Genomic DNA, 23,002 nt, shown 5'->3' on the forward strand with positions numbered 1-23,002 from the left:
CCCCAGTCCTAGTTCTGCCCACCTGGGCCCCGTGAGTTTGGGGGTTTTAGATGTACCCCTGGGGCCACCCACACCTCTCTGAGCCCAGATCCTCACTCCCACAGCCTCACTTCAGCCTTGGGTGCAAAGCAGGCAGGGGCCGCTTTGGGGCCCAGGCCAAGGAATCAGAGAGGCCTGGAAAGGGGCCAGCCCAGAACCCAGGGCTCCCCAGTGCCCAGGGACCAGACAGAACCAGACGGAGTTCCTGAGCCTTGTGTGTCTTTATTCCTTTGCTCCTGTGGGGCGAGGGCAGGAGTGGGGGGCGCGCTGTCTGCGGTGGGGACTATTGGTCCTCCACGGCGAAGGTGAAGGGGCTCAGCTTGTAGCCAGTGCCCGAGTAGAATTTGTTCTGGAACTCCACCCTGGGGGCACGAGAGGGAGTGGGTGGTGAGGGGACACCCTTGCCCGCCCCTACGCTGCCCAGCCCATCGTGGGTGCTCGCTCACCAGTGCAGCCGCAGGGCATGCAGGAAGGCCGAGAGTCCCTCCATCACCAGCAGAATGGCCACAGTCAACGTGGCGAAGGCAGCAAACACGGGCACCAGCACCGCCGCCGCCACGCCAACCTCACGGCCCATGCTCAGGCCCACGTGCATCACCATGGCCCACAGCACTTCTGACAGCTCTGGGGGTGGGGGGCATGGGCACCAAGGGCAAGGGTTGCTGCTAGCCCCTCGCTGCCTGAGCCCTGCCTGCGGTGGGGACCTCCCCCACTTCCCGCTCCCTGCCGGTCACTCACGGGCGTGGGCCAGGCTCAGGGCCCAGAGGCGCAGGTAGGAGGCGGTGTTGGAGATGCAGCCCAGGCAGAACTCAATGGTGTGGATGGCCTGGTGCATGAACACCTCAGAGAAGACAAACTGCAGTGGCAGGCTGCGGTGAGGAGCCAGCGGGGCCTATGGCCGCCCCCACCCACCCCACTCAGGAAGGCACCGCACCCACCTCGGCCTGCTCCTCGTCCCCTGGGGGCCCCGCCTTCTCTTCATCAGACCCCCAGCCATTCACAGACGTGTTGCCGTCCTGCGAGTTCAGAAACCCAGCCTTGTCCTCGTCCTGGGTGAGAAAACAGCGTCAGCAGCTCCCAGTGCCAGGAGGGTGCCACCTGGTGCTAAGCACCTCCCACCCGGTACCAAGCACCTCCCAGCGCAACTTGAGGGGGTGGCCTGGAAGCCAGGGCTCAGGGTGGCACCGCCTGACAGTGGTCCCACCTCCAAACATCATCCCCTGTTCCCTGGGTCCCTACCAGCTGTGGACCGGAAGGCGTTCTTGGCAAGTGGTGACGGCGATGCTGCCAGCGCAGGTACAAGGGTGTACCCAGCAGCAGAATGGGCACCATGGCCAAGGCCAGGACCACCAGTGTGGACTGTACCACTTCCTGCAGAGAGAGGGGCGAGTCAGAGTGGCCCTCATAACCATGGACAAAGCTGGTTTTGTACAGAGGCCGCTCCCAAGCCACATCCCCACCTCCCAAGCCCATCACTAAGTAAGTGGGGCCATTGCTCCCGCGTGCAGAGAGTGACCTCTGGCTTCTAGAACCTTCTGTGCGTCACCCCAGTTTGGAACTGTACACTGTTGCCTCTTTAGCTCCCTGTCTGCACGAAAGCAGCTCGTGGCGTCAGCCTGAATCCCATTTCTCAGATGAGGATACTGAAGCTCGAGTGGCCCCCTGATCACAGGACCAGGAGGGGGTGTGTGCCCACCTGCCCCCGGTAGAGTGGCCGGTTGGTGGGGCTTCGGGAGAACAGGAACATGTTGATGAAGTGGATCAGGATGCTGGGGGCCTCCGCGGCGCCGGCGGCCGAGACGCGCAGCCACTTGTAGACAACCATGAAGACGAGGTAGCCAAAGAGGCCCAGCAGGAAGGTCAGCTGGGGCAGGAACTCCAGCAGCAGCCGGTGGTGCTGGCCAAAGTGCCTGGGCCAGGAGGGCGCAAAGCGGGTCACCAGGGTCTGCCCCGCCCAGCCTGGCCACCCTCGCCCACCACAGCCCCGGCCCTCACACATGGTTGAAGACTCCGAGGACCACCCCGAAGGCCATGTGGATAACCCCCAGGATGACAGACATCTTCATCTTGAAGGAGTTGAGGAAGCTCAGGTGGTTGGTGGCCAGGCTCCAAATCTGGGAGAGGAGGAGCAGGTGTCACTCCTGGACCAGACCCGCCAGACTCAGGGGGCCCCCAGCCTGGGGTGGGGTCACTCATCACCCTGTTTGTGGTTTACAGCCTTCAGCACAATCTGTAAGCACCCACTGAGGGGCAGTGTAAGGGAACCGTTAGAGCAGACGCCCGGGCCAAACCCCAGCTCTGCTGCGTCCCCAACCGGGCAGCCCTGAGCTTCATTTTCCTCATCTGTAAAAAGCTGATGCCACGGGGTCGTTACTAGGATTACATGTAAGTCAATTCACATGCCGGGTCTAGAAGAGGGCCTGGCACAGGGCATGTGTTGCTTCTCTATGCATCTGAGTGTGGGCCCAGAGAGGCAGGGCCGCGCCTGTCCCAGTGCCCTGGGTCTCCAGAGCCTACAACAGGGCCTGGCATACAGCAGGTGCTCAGAAGCACTAAAGACAAGAGCAAAGAATGGGGAAGTGGGTCAGGAGTTCCCAAGTCCTCCTACCCTCCTGGTGCCACCTCCCACGGCCAGGACTCACGGGGTCGATGCCGAAGGGGTAGGGTCTCAGGAAGACACCGGTGACGTTGGGGTCCAGGGTGAGCATCGGGTGCTGGGCCAAGAACGCGTCGCTGCAGCAAAGGTGGGAGGTTCGCACTGAGGTCGGTGGGCAGGGGCTGGGCGGAGCCGGGGAGGCTGCGGGGCGGGGGCTGTAGTGGCGTGGGGCGGAGCCGAGGTACCAAGGGGCGGGGCTGTGGTGGTGTGGGGCGGGGCTGTGGGGCTGTGGGGGCGGGGCCGAGGTGCCGGGGGCGCGGCCTGGTGCCGAGGGGCGGGCCGTGACCTCACCTCCAGCCCGACTGGTTAGCCATGGCCGCCACGCTCCAGCCCGAGGGGAAGATGGTGGTGGCGCGGCTGAAGCACTCGTTGTAGATGAAGCCGGTGTAGATGGAGAACAGGCCCATGAGCAGGAGCAGGTAGCGTCCGCCGAAGAAGGTCCGCCAGATCTGGGGGTGCGGCGCCGTGAGGGGCTGTCCGGCCCGGCGCCCCACCCTGCGGACCCCCGGCGGCGCTCACCTCGTTCTGCGCGCCCTTCACGGCCGGCTGGTCCTCGGCGAGCACCATGGCTAGCGCGAAGAGGAACAGGAGCAGCCCGTGGCCCACGTCGCCAAACATCACGGCGAAGAGGAAAGGGAAGGTGATGATGGTGTAGGGCGCTGGCGGCAGAGGGGGCCGGTCAGCCAGGACCCCACGGTGCAGGCTGTGCCATGCCCATGGGCGGGCCTGCACGCCACGCCGCAGCGCCCCAAGCCCAGGCCTTTGGGGCCCCAGGAGACGCAAAGGTGGTGTTTGCAAGGCGAGGCCACCAGTCTGCCTGCATTTAATAGCCCACGGCTTACTAGCTGTGGGACCTTGGGCTAGTTACTTAACCTCTCTGAGCCTCCATTGCCCATCTGTAAAAGGAGCCCTGGTGGTGCAGTGGTTAAGGGCTCGGCTGAGAACCAAAAGGTCAGTGGTTTGAACCCACCGGCTGATCTGCGGGAGGAAGATGTGGCAGTCTGCTTTCGTAAAAATTAGCTGTGGATAGCCTAAGGGGCAGTTCTACTTTGTCATATAGGGTTGCTATGAGTTAGAATTGACCCGACAGCAAGGAGTTTAGCTTTGGTTTTTTTTAAATGAAGATAATGGCAGGTGGGGGCACCCTCTGGGGACTGCCACCGCCAATTCCGGCCTGTTGCCATGTAGGCACCGTGTTGCCGAACCTTTCAGACTTTTGCAAAAACTCCTATTTGACATGCTGACACCTGCGGAGGACACATTGGTGGCCTGCCCATACCCCTCAGACTCCTTTTACCCGCTCTGTGCACCCCTCCCCCGCCTTCTCCTGCCTTACTGATAAGGGCTGGATGGGCCACTGGTAGAAGATTCCCTTTGGCCTGGGAAGATCACCCAAGCGGATATGCCAGGAGTGCAACATCAGTCATGTCCCACCCCCAGCACCCCTCTACCCTCCCCACCCCCACCTAACCAATGGCCAATGGATGCAGGGTCTGAAAGCTCCCAAAGGATCAGGCTGAGCCTGGGACTTGATTGGAGACCACCCAGTTCTCAGCTCCTTGCCCCCACCTGCTCCCCTGTGCCCCACCCCCCACCTGCTCCCCTGTGCCCCCCACTCCTGCTTTCTCCTGGGAAGATGCTTATTCAAATTTTAAAAAGGTGTGGCCAAATAAAGCCAGGCCTGCCTGGGCCCTGTGGGCCGCTGCCGGCAACCTCTGATGACCTTCCCCACACTCCCTGAGGTTTATACAGTGAAATCTGTGACAGCTAGAACTTCATAGGACTGCCTTGTTTGACAAGGTGCAGTCTTACCACTTTTCTGTCGCTATTAGTGGAAAATATTTGAGTTTTCCTCCTCTGACAGGTTTCCACCTTATACACGTTCTGGCTTTCACAGGTTTTACTGTACTATTGTTCCCATTTTACAGATGAGGAAACTGAGGCTCGGAAAAGCTAAGAAACTTCTCAATGTGAGTTGGGCTTCAAATGTGGGCCATTCCTATTGCAAAGCCTCTGTTCTCTGTATAACCCCTTGCTGACTTCCTCATAAAAGTAATCAGGGGAAGTGGGCCAGGGATGCACATAACGCCACAAACCGGGCTTTATAGCCCAACAGCCCCCCAAGAACATGACGGGAAGTGTGCCTCTTGTCCCGAGGGCAGGGCAGGCCCAGTGTGGAGACACATGGCCCTGACAGAGGCCGCCATGGTGCTCACCGGGGTTGACCTCCAGGTAGCGGCCCACGCCGTAAGCATCCACGATGCCCTGGAAGCTGGCCGTGAAGCGGTTGGTGCGGATGAGCGTCGGGGGCATGTCCCGGCAGGGGATGCGGTGAACCACGGCACTCACGCCCACCTCACTCTGCGGTGCCAGCGGGCAGGTGGACAGGGACACAGAGACCGATGGTCGGGTCAGTCTCCACAGTCAGGGACCCTCGGGCCTCCCCAGCCCCAGCCAGGCCCAGCTGGCGGTGCAGAGTGCTGTGAGGGCTCACTGGGCAGGCACTGGGGGAGCCTGGGCCTCGGGCTCCTCATCTATGAAATGGGATGATCAGTCCAGAGTCAAGGGGTTTAGGAGAGTCAAAAAAATCTGGTAATTATTGGGAAGTAAACGTGTGATGCAGATCATCCAGGTGGCCAGTAGAGGGAGCCGCATCCTCACAGGTGAGCAAACCACTGAGGACAGGCTTATCACACCCTCTTCACAGGTGAGGAGCTCCAACAGGCCTGAGGGAACCTGGATTTAAACCCCGTTTCTGATTTTTTCAGCAGTCCCACGCAGCCTCCAGGGTGCGACCCGCCGATCCCAGGGGCTCTGAGAAGTCCGAGGTGGCACAGCTTGCTGGGCGGGGCAGTCAGGGCTGACTTCTTGGAGGAGGTGGCACAGAGGACCCCCCCCTCCTGCCACAGACAAAGGTGTGGGAGGGGGGACCCGAAGGTGTGGGAGAGGGGGTGACAGGTGTCAGGTGGGAGCAGAGGAGGTGGAGGGGGGTGGCGGGAGAGGTGCTTACCGAGCTCTCCTGCAGTGCTTGCTGCAGAGCGGGCAGGTCACTCGTGGGGCACCAGGCCTCGGCGATGAGACACTTGTGGGTGGCACTCACGCTGCACTGGTTGAGGGCCAGGTATACAGCCTTCATCTTGTGAATCTGGACCTGCCAGGACGGCAGCAGCCGCTGCACCCGGCCCAGCACCTGGCTCAGGAACCGCTCTGTCTCCCCCAGGACCTGGGGGCCAGAGTGGGCCGTCAAGCGGAGCTGGGGGTGGTGGGGCGGGCAGGGGTACTAGACCAGCAGGGGTCCCACCTCCCGCAGCTCCTGGCTCTGCTGCTGCAGCTGCTGCAGGACCCCGTTGCGGGCCTCCTCCTGGTCCTCGAAGGGGAAGACGTGGCAGTGGAAGCTGGTGGGGGACACAGGGTGATATAAGAGGCCGAAGGGCAGCCTTGGCCTCACAGAGGCTGCTGGGAGACTCAGACTTGGAGCCCACCAGGCAGTGCCAGGGATGGGCATTCTTGGTGGAGAAAGTGTCCTGTGCAGCTAGGGGACAGGCAGGGGTCTGGGCACAAGGGTGTCCCCAAGAGGCCAGAGCATGCCAGACAGGGCTCTGAAGGCCACCCGCAGGGCAGAGTGCAGCTCACCAGTCGGTGATCTTGCGGACCTTCTGCCCAATCTGCTCGCCCCAGTAGGAGATGAGGAAGGTCATCCAGGTGGCAGGCTCACGCTGTGGAAGCCAGGTTCACTCTACCCTGGAGCTCTGGGTGCCCCACTCAGGGCTGTACGCCCCAGCCTCCCCCCCGCCCACCTATTCACCTCAGCTGGGCCCGCACTGCTCACTCAAGCCCTGCCCCCCAACCTGTTCACCCCACCTGGGCCCCCCAGCCACTCATCCCAGCCCAGGCTCCCCACTTGTTCACCCCAGCCTGAGCCCCCTCACCCCAGCCCTGGACCCCTGATAGCTCACCCGAGTCCAACCCCCCGATCCACTCACCCCAACTGGGACCCCCACCCGTTCACCCAGCCTGGGCCCCCCACCCACTCACCGTCACGGGATCCTCTAGTGGCTGCTCCGTCTCCAGGAAGCTGGCAATGAGGAAGCCACGGCAGGCCCTCCAGAGCAGACACTCCAGGGCAGCAGCCTTGTGCGGCTCCACGGCTCCCGCCACAAAGCTGCAGAGGACAGGTGGGCTGGACCGGGGCTGCTCCAGCCCACCTCCCAGCCTCATTCCACCCGCACCACCTGCCAGGCCCTGGCCAGAACCATAACCAGCATGTTGGGCCTTCCTCAGGCTAAGGCAGGACCCCCGCCCCCAACCCACAGGCAGGGCCAGAGAGGAGAAACCCCCACAGGGCGAGGGTTCTGGAGCAAGAGACTCAGGCTGAGGGGGGGCAGGGGCAGCCTGAAAGCAGGAAGGCGGGGATGGAGGAGGAACACTAGACAGGAATTCAGCTCGACCTGGCCTGCCCCACGGGGCCCCATACGCCCCTCACTCACTTGACCCTCAGGTCCTGGTGTGGCCCGCCGGAGGGCTGGAGCAGGGGGGTCCTCTCTGACAGCAGATCCGGGTGGGCGGCTTCCACCTAGGGATGGAGAGGCACCGTGAATCGGGGCCAATAGGGCCTGCCTTCCCGCCCCACTCCTGGGTAGGTGCTGACCGGGGGGCCATGGCCCTGGCCCAGCACGGCGGCGTGGAGCTGCAGCTGGTGCAGCTGGGCCCGCAGGGCTTGCTGGTTGCCCCGCACGTCACGCAGCTCTTGCGCCAGCCGCTCTGTCTCCTCCTGGATGCGCAGCAGGTCGCGGGGTGGGGGCGCCGGCAGCCTCCCCTCAGGTACAGGCAGCACAAGGCCGGCCCTCCGCACCTCCTCCTGCAGGAACGCTGGGCGCAGAGGGTCAGGGTCAGGGGGCCACTTGGGGCCGGCAGGGGACCCCAAACACTGTCTCCAAACCACCATCAGCCACCAGCCAACTAATGCTCCGAGCCGGAGACCCTAAAAACTCCCAGGCCAAGCTTCCACCCCAGAAGACCCCTCCTCTCCCTCTGGGCTCAGGTGGGGGCTGCTTTCCCTCCCCACCCTCCTGGCCACTGCCGAGCCCCAGCCCCAGCTTCTCAGTGGTCTCAGGTCTCCTAAGCAGGCGGGCCTAGCACTGCAGGGCCTGGGATGAGTGCATATAACATGCCAGATTGTTGAAGCAATAAATCAAGCTACCTGTTGTTGCATACCATTGAGTCAATTCCAACTTATGACAACCCCATGTGACAGAGTAGAACTGCCACACAGGGTTTTCTAGACTGAAACCCTGGTGGCATAGTGGTAAAGTGCAACGGCTGCTAACCAAAGGGTGGGCAGTTCGAATCCGCCAGGCGCTCCTTGGAAACTATGGGACAGTTCTACTCTGTCCTATAGGGTCACTATGAGTCAGAATTGACTCCACAGCACTGGGTTTGGTTTTTTGGTTTTAATCTTTTTGGGAGTAGATCGCTGAGGCTTTTTCCCACTGGTGGTTCAAGCCCCAGACCTTTTGGTGAGTAGCTGAGTGCTTAACCACTGTGCTACCAAACCAAAAACCCGGTTGCCGTCGAGTTGATTCTGACTCATGTCTGCGCTACCAGAGCTCCTTAAATCAAGCTAACAAACATCAAATAAATATGTTCTTTCCTCCTGGCCTGGAGGTGGAAGGGGAGGTGGGGGCTCCATCTCTTGGGGCTGCAGCCTCCTCCTGGGAGGGGCACAGAACAGGGGTCCCTATTGCCTGGGTCCAAGGAGGAACTACTCTCGGGGCACCAACCCAAGATCCTCACCGCCACCCACCCCAGTCCTCTGCAGTGGAGAAAGCTCTGCCCCAGCCTCTCCCCTGCCTAGAAAACTGTTGTGGCTCCCAGTGCCCACAGGACGAAGTCAGGGCCCTCTCCTGGTATTCAAGGCCTTTTTCAGGCCCCCAAGGCTGCCCTGTTCCCAAGAACAGTCGATGACCCCCCCTGCCATGTCTTGGTTTTGCACAGCCAGGCCTGGGCCTGCCTTCCACCTGGGTGACCAGGACTCTTCAGACCAAGCACTCTTCAGACAGCACCTCCTCCAGGAAGCCTGCCTGGGATGCGGGCCTGGGGCCAACTCACTGAAGGTCTTCTCCAGCTCCTCGCAGCGCCGGACATCCACCACGAAGCGTCTCTGGAAGGCGCTCACTGACGCATTGAGCTGTGGTTGCCAGAGAGGGGTCAGTGCACCCAGGAGGGGACCAGGGAGGTCCCACCCCAGGGCCTGGCTCTGCTCAGGCCTCAGCCGCCTCTTCCAGAAAGGTGCTGAGCACACCATGAGTGTCCAGATGGCCAGCTGGAGGTGCGACCAGACCCACGTGCCTGGGGTTGGAGGGCAGGAACCGAGGGGGCTGGGCTGATCCTAGGCCAGGGCAGGGTGGCCTCAGCCGGGGTAGCACTGGACTTCCTAAGAACAGAGTATCTGTGGCGGGGGCTGCTGGATTCAAGCAGGGCTGGGGGCTGTTATGGGGGTGGTTGTTGTTAGTTGTCTTCAAGTCAGCTCTGACTCATGGCGACCCCACGTGTGCCGAGCAGAGCTGTTCCATAGGGTGTTCAAGGCTGTGACTTTCCAGAAGCAGATTGCCAGGCCTGTCTTCCGAGGAGCCTCTGGGTGGGTTCACATGGCCACACTTTTGGCTCTTAGTTGAGCATTTAACTGTATGTGCCACCCACGGACTCTGCTATGAGGGAAGGTGGCCTTTGGGGTGGGGCCCACTATCTGGGACTAGATTATAGGTTGCTCTCAGCAGTGACACCCCAGGATAGGGCCGCCCCACACCCCAGCCCGGCCCTCACTCACATCTCTGAACTCCACGAGGCCCAGTTCACCAAGCTGGCTCACACAGTTGTAGGCAGCAGCTGTGGGCAGGAAGAGCTGGGCCAACACCACCTCCTCGCCCCGGAACATGGCACCCATGGTCCTGTGGTTGGGTTGGGGGGGGGGGTCAGTCAGGGGCTGGCCACGTAGCCCACACACCTCAGCTCACATAATCCTGAGATCCTACACCACCCCCATCTGGCAGATGGGGAGACTGAGGCCCAGGAAGGCACAATGTGGGTGCTGAGGCCAAGCAGGCAGTAAGCAGCACAGCTGGGAGTGAGGCCTAGGCCGACTGACCCCACTGCCCGACCTCAGCCCAGCCTCATCAGCTCACTGTGCCTGGTTCCAGATACCCTGACCAATACCCTCTGTCTGCACTGGCTCTGCTCACACCGGCCTTTGTGCACGCTGGGCCTCCTCTCTGGCCACCCTCGCCCTGGTCCTACCAATCCTTGAGGCCTATGGTGCAGTGAATTGCTTTACCGTGGCCCTTCTACCCTTGGTCTTGTAACTCCCGCAAAATGATTGGGTGGGACTATGGTGGTGCAGTGGTTAAGAGCCTGGCTGCTAACCAAAAGGTGGGCAGTTCGAATCCATCAGGTGCTCCTCGGAAACCCTATGGGGCAGTTCTACTCTGTCCTATAGGGTCACTATGAGTCAGAATCAGATTGATGGCAAGTGTTTTTTTTTTTTTTTTAATGCAAATAAAGTGCTTTTGGCCCACCAAGGGGACTGGACAGTTCTGCTGATGCAAATAAGGTGCTTGTAGTGGACTGGTCAGGTCTGCCATCCTGATAGGCCAACAGGGAGCAAATCCCAGAGGCTGGAGGGGGACCTCACTACCATCAAGGAGAGCCGGGAGCAAAGCACACCCTTGGGATGCCAGGTCCCCGCACTGAGAACCTCCTAGACCCAGGAGACAGACATAGCTGTAACGGTGAAGACGGCACTCGATGGAAGAGGCACAGGACCGGCAGTCTAGGCTCACCAACCCACAGAGTGAGAGAGCTGTGTGCCTTCGGGGAGAGGCTTGCTGGCAGAATAGGGTGCCTCCGGGCATCTGTACACGGAGCTGAAGAGCTTTGTTACACTCGCTGGAGCAGAGCAGAGGCCAGGCTGAGGGCTAGCAGAGAGGCCTGCCTGTGGGCATGGCTGAGAAGCTGTCCTGATTGAAGAACTGTATCCTAAGTTGCTCCTGTGACTTCCAAGTTGATCCTGATCCTGAATCATACCATTACTTCCCTAATAAAGCCCATAATCATGAATATGGACTGTGAGTTGTGTGGCCACTGCAATGTATTATCAAACTCAGCAGAGAAGTAGAAGGTGCCCTGGGAGGGATGGCTTTGGTAAAAAGGCTGGAGAGCACAGGTGTCTGGCTTCCACCTCACGGGGATCGGCTTTGGGCTGATGGTGAGGTTCACTCTCCTCTCTCCCTGAATTAGAGGATGTCTGACTCACACCATTTTTATGGTGCCCTGGGCCAGAGGCCCCGTCCAGGCCTCCCTAACTCCCCAGCCCTGGCCAGCCAAGCTGTCCTTGGAGTCCTCACCTCTACCCCAGCGAGGGACTGTGACAACCAGAGATCCCGGAGCTGGCAAGGGGGCTGTCCCTGCGGTGGCTGGGAGCCCTCCTACCCCCTGCAGTGTCTGCGTGCACTAAGTGGGTGGGGATCTCCTCTGGGTCCCCTGGGCCGAGAGGAGGGCAGGGAGAAGCGGGGGTGGGTACCGATGAAGGGGCCCTCCCCAGGGGAAGCCCAGAGGCTGCTGCTGCAGTTGGGTGAGGGCGGGAGCAGCCTTCCAGTTGCTGAAACAGAGAAAGTGAAACTCTGAAAGACCGGGAATGCCTGGTAGGGCCTTGCTCAACTGTCCGCAGGGGAGGGCGGGACAGCCTTCACCCGGCCTTCCTGGTGCCCAGCCTGCTCCAGGGCCGCTGCCTTTGGAGCCCAGGATCAGGTACTACTGTCTCTGGGATCAGTCTCCTTAGCTCTCAGATTGAAGAGGGGGCAGTAGGGGGTGGTCCCCAGAGGGTGAACATTTGGAGCCAGAGCGTCCGTCCTGTTGCCTGGGCCAGCTGGGGCCTGCCCAGCTGGTCACTTCCTCCCCTGGGCCCAGGTTCCTTAACTCTAAACAGAGAACAGCAGCCCCATCCCCAGCCTGGGTGAGGAGAATGCTGGGATGGCGGCCAGAGACAGGGCCCCGTCCAGAAGGGTGAGCCGGAGGCGCAAGGTCCCACTGCCCGAGGACATGGCTGGGGCCACAGGGCAGCAGGCCAGGGACCTGGGCTCTGAGCTCTGTTCAGGCATGATTGCCTATGAATTTGGGCAAGTCTCTTGCCCTCTCTGGGCCTCTACTTCCTCTTTGGCTGGCCATCCAGAGCCTCCATGTGATCCCTTTACCCTTGCTACCTCAGCTAACCCCTAACAGCAATCCTGAATGGGGGGTGGGGGGCACTGCAACCCCCTTTTATAGATGAGTCAACTGAGACTTGGAGAGGTGAGGCTCGGGGTCACATGATCAGCAGGTGACCGAGCCAGGCAGGAGCCAGGCCCAGGGCTGCAGGTTCGGGAGCCCCAGGCACAGGAAGTGCTCAGGGGAGGGTTGTTCCTGATCTGGGTGGCTTGTGGGGCTGGACTGACAAATGGAGGGTTATGGGGAGCCGGTTTTGGAAGTCCAGGCAGCAGCCGTGGCAACTCCAGCCCAGTATCCTGACACAGGAGCACTGAGTTGGCTCCCCTTGGTCCTGAGCACCGCCCCCCCAAGGGTGGGACAACCTATGGAGGGCATGGGTGTGTAGGGCCAAATCATCCCAAAGACCCCTCCCCTGGCATTTGAGGCATTTGCTGCCTCACCCCCTCTGCTTGCCTTCCCTGCTCCCTCCCAGTCGTGTTTACTGAGGAAATAAAGGTGCCTTGTCCCTGGGTGTGGCAAACGGTTTAAGCTCGAATACTAATTTAAGGTTGGCAGTTCGAACCCACTCAGCAGTACCGTGGAAGAAAGGCCTGGCGATCTGCTTCCATAATTATTATAGCCAAGAAAACCCTATGAGGCAGTTGTACTCGGTAACACATGGGGGCGCCATGAGTCGGAGCTGACTCAACAACGACGGGTGAAGGTGCCTCCAGTCTGGGGCCTGCAGGGTTCAGCTCCAGCCCAATCCTCTCCCGGTCCCCCTCTCCTCCTGGTCCCTCAGGGTGTGGCTCTAAGCCCTCCTCCTCCAGGAGACCACCCCCAATCTCTCCTCCCAGGCCCTGTCCCTGGGTAATGAGCTGGGTTGGAGGCAAGGGTCTGGAGTGTCTCTGGAGTCAGAATGACCCAGCTCGCCTCTGGCTCTGCCACTTCCTAGTTGCATGGGCCTCACTTTCCGCATCTGCAGAATGGGTCCCTCCTTCAGAGGAAAATGCGGCAAGAAAAACTGCGACAGGGAAAGCGGAGTGCCCCAGGCTGGCAGAGCTGGGCTCAGTATTTCTTCCAGCTGTTAACACCCCATCCTCCCCGTCATCATCACCTCCGTGGCCCCCGCGAGGCCTGGCACTCCGCCGCGGCATCAGACTGAGCGGCACCCTCTGACCCAACTTGGTGGGGGCGCCCGGATCCGCTTTCTGGGGCCGGGAGGGGAGCGGGGGGGCAGGCAGAGCTGGGGGCTCAGCAGATCCGGGCCAGGCACTCACCCCGGGGTCAGCTGCACGCGGCGCCGCTCCGCTCCACGCTGCCCCTCGGCTTCACGCTGCCGCTCCGCCTGGGCCCGGCCGGACGCGGACCTGCGCTCCCGGTGGCGGCGCCTGCAAACTAACTCCTGCCGGGGCGAGCGCAGCCAGACCGGGCAGGGCGGGGGCGCGGAGGGGCGGAGCCAAGAGTGCCCCGCCCCGTCCAACCCGGGCCCCGCCCCGCCCGCCCTAGTCCCCGCCCCGCCCCGCCCGGGCTCCGCCCCCAGCCCGCCCGGACTCCGCGGCCCAGGGCCCTGGCCCCGCCCACGCCGGGGAATCCCGGGGCTTGGCGGATGAGGCGGCAGGACCGTGACCTCGGGCGGCTTCTGGGTTTATCGCCCGAGGTAGGGCCGAGCCCTTCGCGGGGGGCTGGGAGCCCGTTCGGGGTCGTGAGGCGCTCGGTTCGGAGCGACAAGGCGCAGAGACCAAAGCGGAGATAATTGGCCAGCGCCAGCCAAGCGCATCTCCCGGCCGGGATGGGGTCGGGCGCCCAGCTCAGGCCCAGCTCCCAGCTGGGGAACGGCCCCCACCACCCACCTCGGGCTAATGGGCCTGGGGTCCCCTAGGGGGGTAGAGCCCCACACCCGCGCTAACCCCCAACACTCTCGGGCTAAAGGTCCTGGGATCCAGCACCCCTGTCTCCCCAGCACCCTCCCCTACCTCTAGGAACCCCCTTTCCCTTGGGGGAGCTGACAGGCCCATACCCCAGTCGTTACACCTTCCTGCTCTGACCACCTGGGTTAGGGAGCCAGCAAGGTCCCAGGGGGCCTGGACTCAGGCCCAGCACTCTGTGGCCTTGGGTGGGTGGTGGCCCCTCTGTGGCTCCTTCAATGGCAGTTAGCAATGGCTCTACCTACAGCAGGGGGTGTCACAGTTACCTGGCTCCTAGTGAGCCCATGTGGTTCACCAGGTCCCATTACCGGGACCGAGGGGATCAGGAAGGTCCAGCCGCCTGCACTTTAGACAGGCCTGGCCCGTACCCACTGGGGAACTGAGGAGTGAGGGGATCCCTCAGCTCTAGTGATCCTTGAACCCACATTGCCAGCAAGGGCCTAGGGGAGACGGGAGGGGGAAGGTGGTGGGCAGCTGGAGCCCCAGAGCCCAGGCTGGGAACTGTGAGTCACAGCCAAAGGCCAGCGTGCTCTGACATTAGGGGCCTGACTGGGGGAGGGGGGGCTCTTGACACACCCAAGGACAGATTACCCAATAAGCAAGGCAAAGATGTGGTGAAACCCATGTAAAATTGTGCACTGCAGATTAGTAAGTAAACACAAATAAGCCCATGCTTACCTTGCTTACTGGGTGATCGACCCCTGGACCACACCAGCCCCGGCCGCCCTCAATTCAGTACTTCACGGGGCAGGTGGAAGCCGGAGTTCTATTGGGGTTACACCGTGGCGTTACAGCTGGCAGTGACCATCCGAGGAAAATGCTTCGGACACAGTGGGATGGGGGTCAGACCAGAAGCAACGTTCACTCTAACCCACTTTTTTACTGAGGTGAAATTCACATCCTATAAAAGTAACCACTTCAAAGTGACCATTTTGGAGACATTTAGTGCATCCTTAATGTTGCACAACACCACCTCCATCTTGTTCCAGAACATTTCCACCATCCCAAAAATGAAACTCCACGCCCACTAAGCAGGTGCTCCTTTCTCCCCTCTCACTAAGCAGGTGCTCCTTTCTCCCCTCTCCCTAGCCCCTGCAATTACCGATCTGCATTCTGTCTCTGTGGGTTTACTTCTTCTAGGTAGTTCATATATGTGAAATCATATATTACCTTTTGTGACTGGCTTGTTTCAGCATAATGTTTTTAAGGTTCATGCATGTTGCAGTTGTTCAGAGAGAACAAATGGTTGCTGCGTAGTTTAAAGTCAGGAAAGGTGTGTGTCAGGGTTGTGTTCTTTCACCATACCCAGTCAATCTGCATGCTGAGCAAATAATCTGAGCAGCTGGACGATATGAAGAAGAACGGGGCATCAGGATTGGAGGAAGACTCATTAACAACCTGTGTTATGCAGATGACACAACCTTGCTTGCTGAAAGTGAAGAGGACTTGAAGCACTTACTGATGAAGATCAAAGACCACAGCCTTCAGTATGGATTGCACCTCAACATGAAGAAAACAAAAATCCTCACAACTGGACCAATGAGCAACATCATGATAAACAGAGAGAAGACTGAAGTTGTCAAGGGTTTCATTTTACTTGGATCCACAATTGACAGCCATGGAAGCAGCAGTCAACAAATTAAGACGCATTGCATTGGGCAAATCTGCAGCAAATCTGACCTCTTTGAAGTGTTGAACAGCGAAGCGAAGATGTCACCTTGAAGACTACGGTGCGCCTGACCCAAGCCGTGGTATCTTCAGTTGCATCATACCATGCGAAAGCTGGACGGACTACCGAAAGAACTGACAAATCTGTCTTGGAAAAAGTACAACCAGAATGCTCAGAAGCAAGGATGGCGAGACTGCGTCTCACATGCTTTGGACATCAGTCCCTGGAGAAGGACATCACGCTTGGCAGAGGGTCAGCAGAAAAGAGGAAGAACCGACACTGTGGCTGCAACAATGGGCTCAAGCCTAACGATGACCGTGGGCAGGGCGCAGGGCTGGGCAGTGTTTCGTTCTGTAGTACGTGGGGTTGCTGAGAGTCGGAACTGGCTCCACAGCACCTAACAACAAACAGCATGTTGTAGCATTTGGCGGTACTTCGTTCCTTTTTATAGTTGAATAATATTTCCTCGTATGGATGTACCACACTATGTTTACCTACTTGCTGATGGACACGTGGGTGGTTTCCACCTTTGGCTACCGTGAATAACGCTGCAATAAACCTTAGTCTACAAGTCTGTTTTCAATTCTCGTGGGTATATACCCAAAAGTAGGATTGCTGGGCCATATGGTAATTCTATGTTTAACTTTTTGAGAAACTATCAAACTGTTTGACCCATTTTTAATAAAAATACTCTACTCTTCTGTGTACAAACATAGGCTCTCTGCCAATTATTTAATGATGGTTGTCCGGAAAAGTTAAATTAGAGGTGACTTAGGATTTTTATGTCTGCCTCATTTGGGAAAAGGTCCGCTCCCACTGTGTCCCCACGGAGGAGTCTCATCTCCAGCACCCCTGGGACCAACAATGGGATGGACACTTGGACACTTCTGGACTTCAGTCTTCCCTGGGATTCCTGCTTACTGTATTGTACCACAGCCTCAGCCTGTGGTAGGCCTCAAGGAAGCCTGGGCCACGTCTGCCTCAGGGAGAGGGCAGCCTCGGCTGGGAGGCAGCCCAGGCATCAGGGGGCGTCCCGAGAAGGGGCTCCCTAGAGGCCTGGGACAGGCTGGGCTTCCTGCTGCAGGCCTTCTCAGAGCCTTGCCTGTGTTAACATACCACGCCTGCCCGAGGGGAGATGGCACTTGGGGTGTATCTCACTCCTGGTCCACAGAATACCCTCTCCCTTCTTTCTAAGGGGCATCTTGGGAGAGCAGTATTTTGCAAAAAGCCCTTTTGGGAACAGAAAAGTGGACTGTGGAATCTCTCAGACCAAGTTAGTTCTGATCTATACCGAGTGATCCTGGGCAAGTCACTTCACCTGCGCGTTTGCTCGCTGCTGAGACCGAAGTGCACCAAGTTCAAGGGGGCGATTTTTGGGTTTTACCTCCTGTCCCTCAGCACTGGGCCTGTGTGTGGCCTGAGGGCACCAGGAGTTTATGGTTGGGATTGCAAAGAGGGAAGTCCCGGTCTGGGGAACTTGGGGTGGAAAGGGGATGTGGCCAAGGCCAGCTCAGGGACAGCAGGGCCTGTGTCACTCCGCATGACTGTCACCCCTGCCCCCAGTGAGGACGGCCTGGCCTTTCTGAGGTTCTGCCACTTGATGTATTTGGGAGGCGCCAATACTAAGGGTCCTACCTGTGGGTGGCCCTCAGCGAGGCCAGGCCCAGGTGACTTTCAACATTGTTGAGCCTTGGGGGAGATGCCCAGGAAGACATGTGAGGCAGGGCTGCTCTGGGCTGTGGCTCAGCCAAGGGGAGGACCTGATGGGTCCCTCCAAGTCACACAGGAAGGCTGGGCCACCTCTGATGGACTTGCCAACAGACAGGACCAGCAGGGCCCACTGAGACAGTTGGGGGGCAGTGGACCCCTCCCTGGCCCAGTTGGAGGACTCCACAAGGCCTCCATCCAGCAGGAGAGGGTCCCCCCTGGAGAGGATTCACGACAGGAGGCAGTGGGGGTCAGAGTACTTTTATTGGGGCAGCGGGGCTGCGGGCAGTGGTCGCACATCACCGGTAGAGGTAGTCGGCCTGGATGTTGGCAGCAATCTCAGCCTCCCACTTGTCCCCATTGTTGAGCAGCTTCTCCTTGTTGTACAGTAGCTCCTCGTGCGTCTCCGTGGAGAACTCAAAGTTGGGGCCCTGCCGAGAGGGACAGCCACAGCCCCGTCAGGCCCTGCCAAGGAGCCCCCGCCCCGCCTCCCTTCCAGGGCACCCCTCACCTCCACGATAGCATCCACGGGACAGGCCTCCTGGCAGAAGCCGCAGTAGATGCACTTGGTCATGTCAATATCATAGCGGGTGGTCCGGCGGCTGCCATCTGCCCGTGGCTCTGCTTCAATGGTGATGGCCTGGGGGAAGCGGCCACCGGGCATTGCCACTCTGCCTGGCCACTGCGCCAGCCTCAAGGACATGGTGTTCTGGCCCTCGCGGCCAGCAGCCCAACCTCTCTGGGCTACTCCTTTCCAGACCCACGGCCGCGTTGCTCGTTCCCAGCCCTGGGACTATGCACATGTCCCCCATCCCCGGGTGCCCTTCTCCCGGGCTCTCTAGGGGTGACCCTCCTGTCACTCACTCTCAGCACGATGCCACCTCCTCAGACACCCTGCCTGACTCCTCTCCCAAGAGGCCACCACGTCTACCATGGCACCTCTTTTTGTTTCTTTGCCCTGCCCTATCTGGCCTTTGTGTTTGTTCACTGCCAGTGTCTCCTGCCCAAAATGTTAAACCTCAGGAGGGGAGGCTGTCCCTTTCTTGTTCCCGGCAGTACCACAGCCCTGAAGGGCTCACCCTGTAACAAGCACTCAGTAGCTATTCGCTGAATGTTCAACAACCCTCCGACTGACATGGGTCTAAGTATCCCCATTTGATGGAGGAGGAAACTGAGGTGCAGAAGGGTTGAGGGGCTTCCCAAAGCCAGGCAGCACGTGAGGGGCAAAGCCCAACTTCAAGAAAGGCCTTTAACTCCCTGTTCCTGGGTACAGCCTTATGCCAGCTGGGTCTGGGGAGGGGTTGGCCTGGGGAGGACCTTCCAAGGGGCTTGGCAATGGCCCTTACACCCCCCAGGAGCTGGAGGGGCCTAGGTCAAACAGGCCTCTGCCACCTCCATACTCACGTGCCGCCCCCGGCTCACAGGCCTGCTTCCACATCCCTGACCGGACCACCAAGGGCAGGGTCTGCGCAGGCTGGGAGCTTTACCTCCTGCCTCACCAACCCTCGAGTACCCTGGCCGTATGGCCTCGTTGCTCCATGTACAGATAGGGAAGTGGCTCAGAGAAAGGAAGGGACTTCTGGGGAGACACGACAGATCTCAGTCTGGGCCCCAGCTGCCCTTCCTCTGTGGTAGGGCTGGGCGGCACTCAGTCTGGGGTTGGGGGCTGACCTGGGCGGGGCAGATGGCCTCGCAGAGCTTGCAGGCGATGCAGCGCTCCTCCCCGGATGGGTACCGGCGCAGCGCGTGCTCACCACGGAAACGCGGGCTCAGTGGACCCTTCTCAAATGGGTAGTTGATGGTGGCCGGCTCCCGGAACAGGTAGCTCAGGGTCATGCCCAGGCCTGTGGGCAGCATGGGCATGGTGAGCACGGGCACCCTCCTCCAGGACACACCACTGCCCTCCCCTCCCCCTAGGGCCCACCTCGGATAAGCTCTGTCCACAGTAGGGTCTGAGCTGCCTGATCAGTCATTGACTTCATGTCCTCCTTGGGCTCCTGTATGTTCACATACTCTGCAGGGGAGAAGGGCAGAGAGGCCATGGCAGGGGCCTCACTCACCATGTGCGCCCCTCCCAGGGAACCCAGCTCAGGGAAGAGGCCTGCCTGGGACCACCACGGGCTGGCTCATCCTACAGACCTTCCCCAGCCTAAGCGAGAGGTGACTGGAGTGGGCCCTGGCAGCCCTTGCCAACCTCTCTCTGGGCCTGGGGGGCTGTCGGAGCCCAGGGACCCTTCGAGCAGAGCTTTGAAAGATAAGTCGAGGGAGTGAGTAAGGACTTGGGTTCTGGGGTACTGGTGAGGAGGTAGGGACACCCATGGCCCGTGCCTTGGCAACTCCCTTCCTAACACATCCAGGGAGCTCCGAGATCAGACTCCGTAGCCACAGGGAAGTCCACGCTCCCTGCAATGGCGAACTCTGTCCGGCACGAGTCAGTCCCCAGCATCATACACATTTTACAGAGAGGAAACCGGAGCTCGGAGGTGGGGAGCCCCTAGCAAAGCCGGGACTAGAAACCAGGCCTCCTCCCCTGCCTCTAGCTCAGGAAAGCCTGCGGCTCGAGGCCGCCCAGTACTCACTGTAGGTGGCTGCCACGGAGCTGCTGTGGAGGCTCCGGCCACTGAGACAACCTGCAAGGTGAGGAGGTAGGCTTTGCAGCTGTGACCTCGTGCTGGGAGACTGAACTCCCCTACCCCAGGAAAGGCCCCCACCATCCTACCTGCACGTGGGGCCTGGGCCAGGACTCGCAGCAGAGACGGCGTGGCCAGGCAGCGCATCTGCAGGCAGAAATGTGAGGGAGGAATGGAGAATAAGCTCAAATTCCTACAGGCCGTGGGTTTATGGGACCCATAGAGACTAGAGGAATGCCGTAGGCTATTGCTCTGAGGTACCCTTTGAACTCAAAACTGAAGCCACTCCCAGAGGGAACCTTTCATCCAGATAACAGACTGGCTTATAAAATAAAAAATACCACCCACGGATCTTTCACCATACCTATTCTATCTGTATGCTGAGCAAATAATACAAGAGAAGCTGGACTATATGAAGAAGAACAGGGCATCAGGATTGGAAGAAGACTCATTAACAACCTGCATTATGCAGATGACACAGCCTTGCTTGCTGAAAGTGAAGAGGACTTGAAGCACTTACTAATGAAGATCAAAGACCACAGCCTTCAGTATGGATTGTGCCTCAACGTAAAGAAAACAAAACTCCTCCCAAGTGGACCAATAAGCAACATCATGATAAACGGAGAAAAGATTGAAGTTGTCAAGGATTTCATTTTACTTGGATCCACAAGCAACAGGCATGGAAGCAGCAGTCAAGAAATCAAAAGACGCATTGCACTGGGTAAATCTGCTGCAAAGGACCTCTTCAAAATGTTAAAAAGCAAAGATGTCGCCCTGAAGACTAGGGTGCGCCTGACCCAAGCCATGGTATTTTCAATCGTATCATATGCCTGTGAAAGCTGGGCAATGAATAAGGAAGACCGAAGAAGAGCTGACGGCTTTGAATTGTGGTGTTGGCAAAGAATATTGAATATATGTACCATGGACTGCCAAAAGGAGGAAGAAATCTGTCTTGGAAGAAGTGCGGCCAGAATGCCCCTTAGAGGCAAAGATGGTGAGACTGTGTCTTACATACTTTGGACAGGTTGTCAGGAGGGATCAGTCCCTGGAGAAGGACATCATGCTTGGCAGAGGACAGGGTCAGCGGAAAAGAGGAAGACCCTCAACGAGGTGGATTGACACAGTGGCTGCAATGATGGGCTCAAGCACAACAACGATTTTAAGGATGGCGCAGGACCAGGCAGTGATTCGTTCTGTTGTGCACGGGACCGACTCGACGGCACCTAATAACAACAACAACACCCACGAATACTGTGCTCCCTTAAATAATCAACTATATGAGACCGAACAGGCAACATTTACCCTAAAAAGCAAGGATCAGAAGGTAAGGGGGGCATGGAAGCTAGATCAATGGAAACAGAATAAACAGAGTGGAAATAATGAAAATGCTGACACGTTGTGAAAGATGTAACAAACGTCTCAAAACAAAAGTTGTACAAAAACTGTTAAATGTGAACCTAATTTCCTGTGTAAACTTTCACCTAATAAAATATTATTTAAAAAATATATCCAGCTTTGTCCTCAGAGGTTGTCAGGGGCCTGCAGCCAATTCCTACAATAAAAACAGAATAACCACTGAACCAAACCCATTGCCACTGAGTCGATTCCGATTCGTAGTAACCCTATAGGACAGAGTACAACTGCCCCATAGGGTTTCCAAGGAGCCGCTGGTGGATTCAAACTGCTGACGTTTTGGTTAGAAGCTGAGCTCTTAACCACTGTGCCATCAGGGATCCAAAAACGGAACAGATGCAAAAAAAAAAAAAAGTGAGGGAGGCCGGGGTGGGTCCCAGAGCTGGCCTGGTGAATCTGCACAAACAGCCCCCCTGTTCCCAGAGTACTCCTCTCATCCCTCCCACCTGGCTCTGGTCAGCTGGGCTAGGAGTACCTGTGGACCCCAAGTTCTCTGTCTCACCTCCTAAGAGATCGTTTAAATACTTCCCACTGAGCAGCGCTCCTCGCTTCCATCCCTCCCCTCCCCCATTCACCCCCCTAAATCGGACCCAAGTAGAACTTATTGAGCGCTTATGAACAACAACATTTACTGACAACTTGTAAAATAGGCGTGATAACAGTGTCTTCCTCGTAGGGTCTTTGTAAGGACCTTGTAATGGGAAACCCCAGCCTAGGGCCTGGCCATTACAAGGTCCTTACAAAGACCCTCCGAGGAAGACACTGTTATCACGCCTATTTTACAGACAGATGAAAAGCCGCAGCTCAGTCACGCTGAGCGATGTGCTCAAAGTCACCTGCCAGGTGGCTGCGGCCCTACGTGACCCACCCACGGCCACCCTCCCCCGCTGGAACCCTTTGAAGGCTCAAACGACCCTCAGGATCACGTTCCTGTCTCCACATTCAAGCCCCTTCTGCACCTGTCGCCGTGTGACCTTGGGCAGGTGACCACCTAGGCTCAGCTTTCTTCCCTGTGAAATGGGGAGTCATGGGAAGAACGGGGGTTCATACATGCCGAGGATTAGCACTTAGCTCCCGTAACCTGTGACCTCTGACTCCAGCCCCAGGCACCCAACCCCGCACCTTCCCAGACCTTCCCCGTGACCTCTGACCCCACGGAGCAGTAACCACCAAGCTAGCGCATGCGCCCTGAGGTGCCGGCCTCCCGCTCCGCTCGCTGCACGCTGAAGGGCACAAGGGCCGCGCGTCCTGAGCCGGCCGAGGTGAAGCCCGGGCGCGGAACCGGCGGGGCCAGTGGGGGCGCCACACTCGTCTGGGCGCCGCATGCCCAGGTCCGGCGTAACGGCTGAGTCCAGAACACCTACCTTGAAGCGCCGCCGCTCTTTCCCGTGCCGAGCAGGCCTGTCAGCGGAGAGGCGGAGCCCACGCTCTGGGACGCTGCCATTGGGCCGGCTGGCTTCGCCTTTTCCGGACCGACCGTCCATGGTGTGATCTGATTGGCCAGTGACTCGCCCGAAAGAGGCGGGAATCCAGAAACGTCTTTTTCTGATTGGTTAGAACAGGGCAGGCTCTTGAAGTCCTGGCCATGTTGGTTTAGAGAGGCCAATAAGCGAGGAGTCCCGAGCTACGTGAGGCGGGACATCCTGGGCGAGGTCAGGAGGTGGCTTTGGGTTTAGGGAGTAGCGGGGCTGGGGCGGGGCCGGGGGCGGGGCCAGGGGCGGGG

General features: G+C 59.0%; 2 protein-coding genes and 1 long non-coding RNA gene across 4 annotated transcripts; 1 reads left to right on the forward strand and 2 right to left on the reverse strand.

The window, feature by feature from the left end:
• Positions 1-241: 241 nt before the first annotated feature.
• On the reverse strand, positions 242-13,335 carry TCIRG1 (T cell immune regulator 1, ATPase H+ transporting V0 subunit a3). 2 transcript variants are annotated; one of them, XM_064287654.1, is made up of 20 exons: positions 13,213-13,335; positions 9,522-9,642; positions 8,804-8,882; positions 7,344-7,564; positions 7,183-7,268; positions 6,731-6,857; positions 6,329-6,411; positions 5,997-6,090; positions 5,706-5,918; positions 4,912-5,056; positions 3,215-3,354; positions 2,987-3,144; positions 2,682-2,772; positions 2,035-2,153; positions 1,736-1,949; positions 1,279-1,410; positions 978-1,088; positions 778-895; positions 486-663; positions 242-401 (listed from the first exon to the last, which is right to left on the reverse strand). In XM_064287654.1, exons 2-20 carry the CDS (start codon positions 9,636-9,638, stop codon positions 323-325), a joined length of 2,505 nt encoding a protein of 834 aa, XP_064143724.1. In that variant the 5' UTR covers positions 9,639-9,642; positions 13,213-13,335; the 3' UTR covers positions 242-322. The 2 variants fall into 2 exon arrangements, with proteins under 2 accessions (XP_064143724.1, XP_064143725.1); XM_064287655.1 differs by lacking the exons at positions 242-401; positions 486-663 and having other exon boundaries at positions 856-895; positions 2,037-2,153.
• LOC135231614 (uncharacterized) lies at positions 9,637-17,586 on the forward strand. Its single transcript, XR_010322381.1, has 2 exons — positions 9,637-11,497; positions 15,272-17,586. It is a non-coding gene; the product is annotated as an uncharacterized LOC135231614 (long non-coding RNA).
• On the reverse strand, positions 17,482-22,719 carry NDUFS8 (NADH:ubiquinone oxidoreductase core subunit S8). Its single transcript, XM_064287664.1, has 7 exons — positions 22,644-22,719; positions 19,956-20,013; positions 19,816-19,866; positions 19,161-19,250; positions 18,908-19,080; positions 17,748-17,876; positions 17,482-17,667 (listed from the first exon to the last, which is right to left on the reverse strand). The coding sequence occupies exons 2-7, from the start codon at positions 20,011-20,013 to the stop codon at positions 17,536-17,538; spliced, it is 633 nt and encodes a 210-aa protein (XP_064143734.1). The 5' UTR covers positions 22,644-22,719; the 3' UTR covers positions 17,482-17,535.
• Between the last annotated feature and the right edge of the window lie 283 nt (positions 22,720-23,002).

This window comes from Loxodonta africana, chromosome 7 (assembly GCF_030014295.1).
Source record: "Loxodonta africana isolate mLoxAfr1 chromosome 7, mLoxAfr1.hap2, whole genome shotgun sequence".
Taxonomy (NCBI): domain Eukaryota; kingdom Metazoa; phylum Chordata; class Mammalia; order Proboscidea; family Elephantidae; genus Loxodonta; species Loxodonta africana.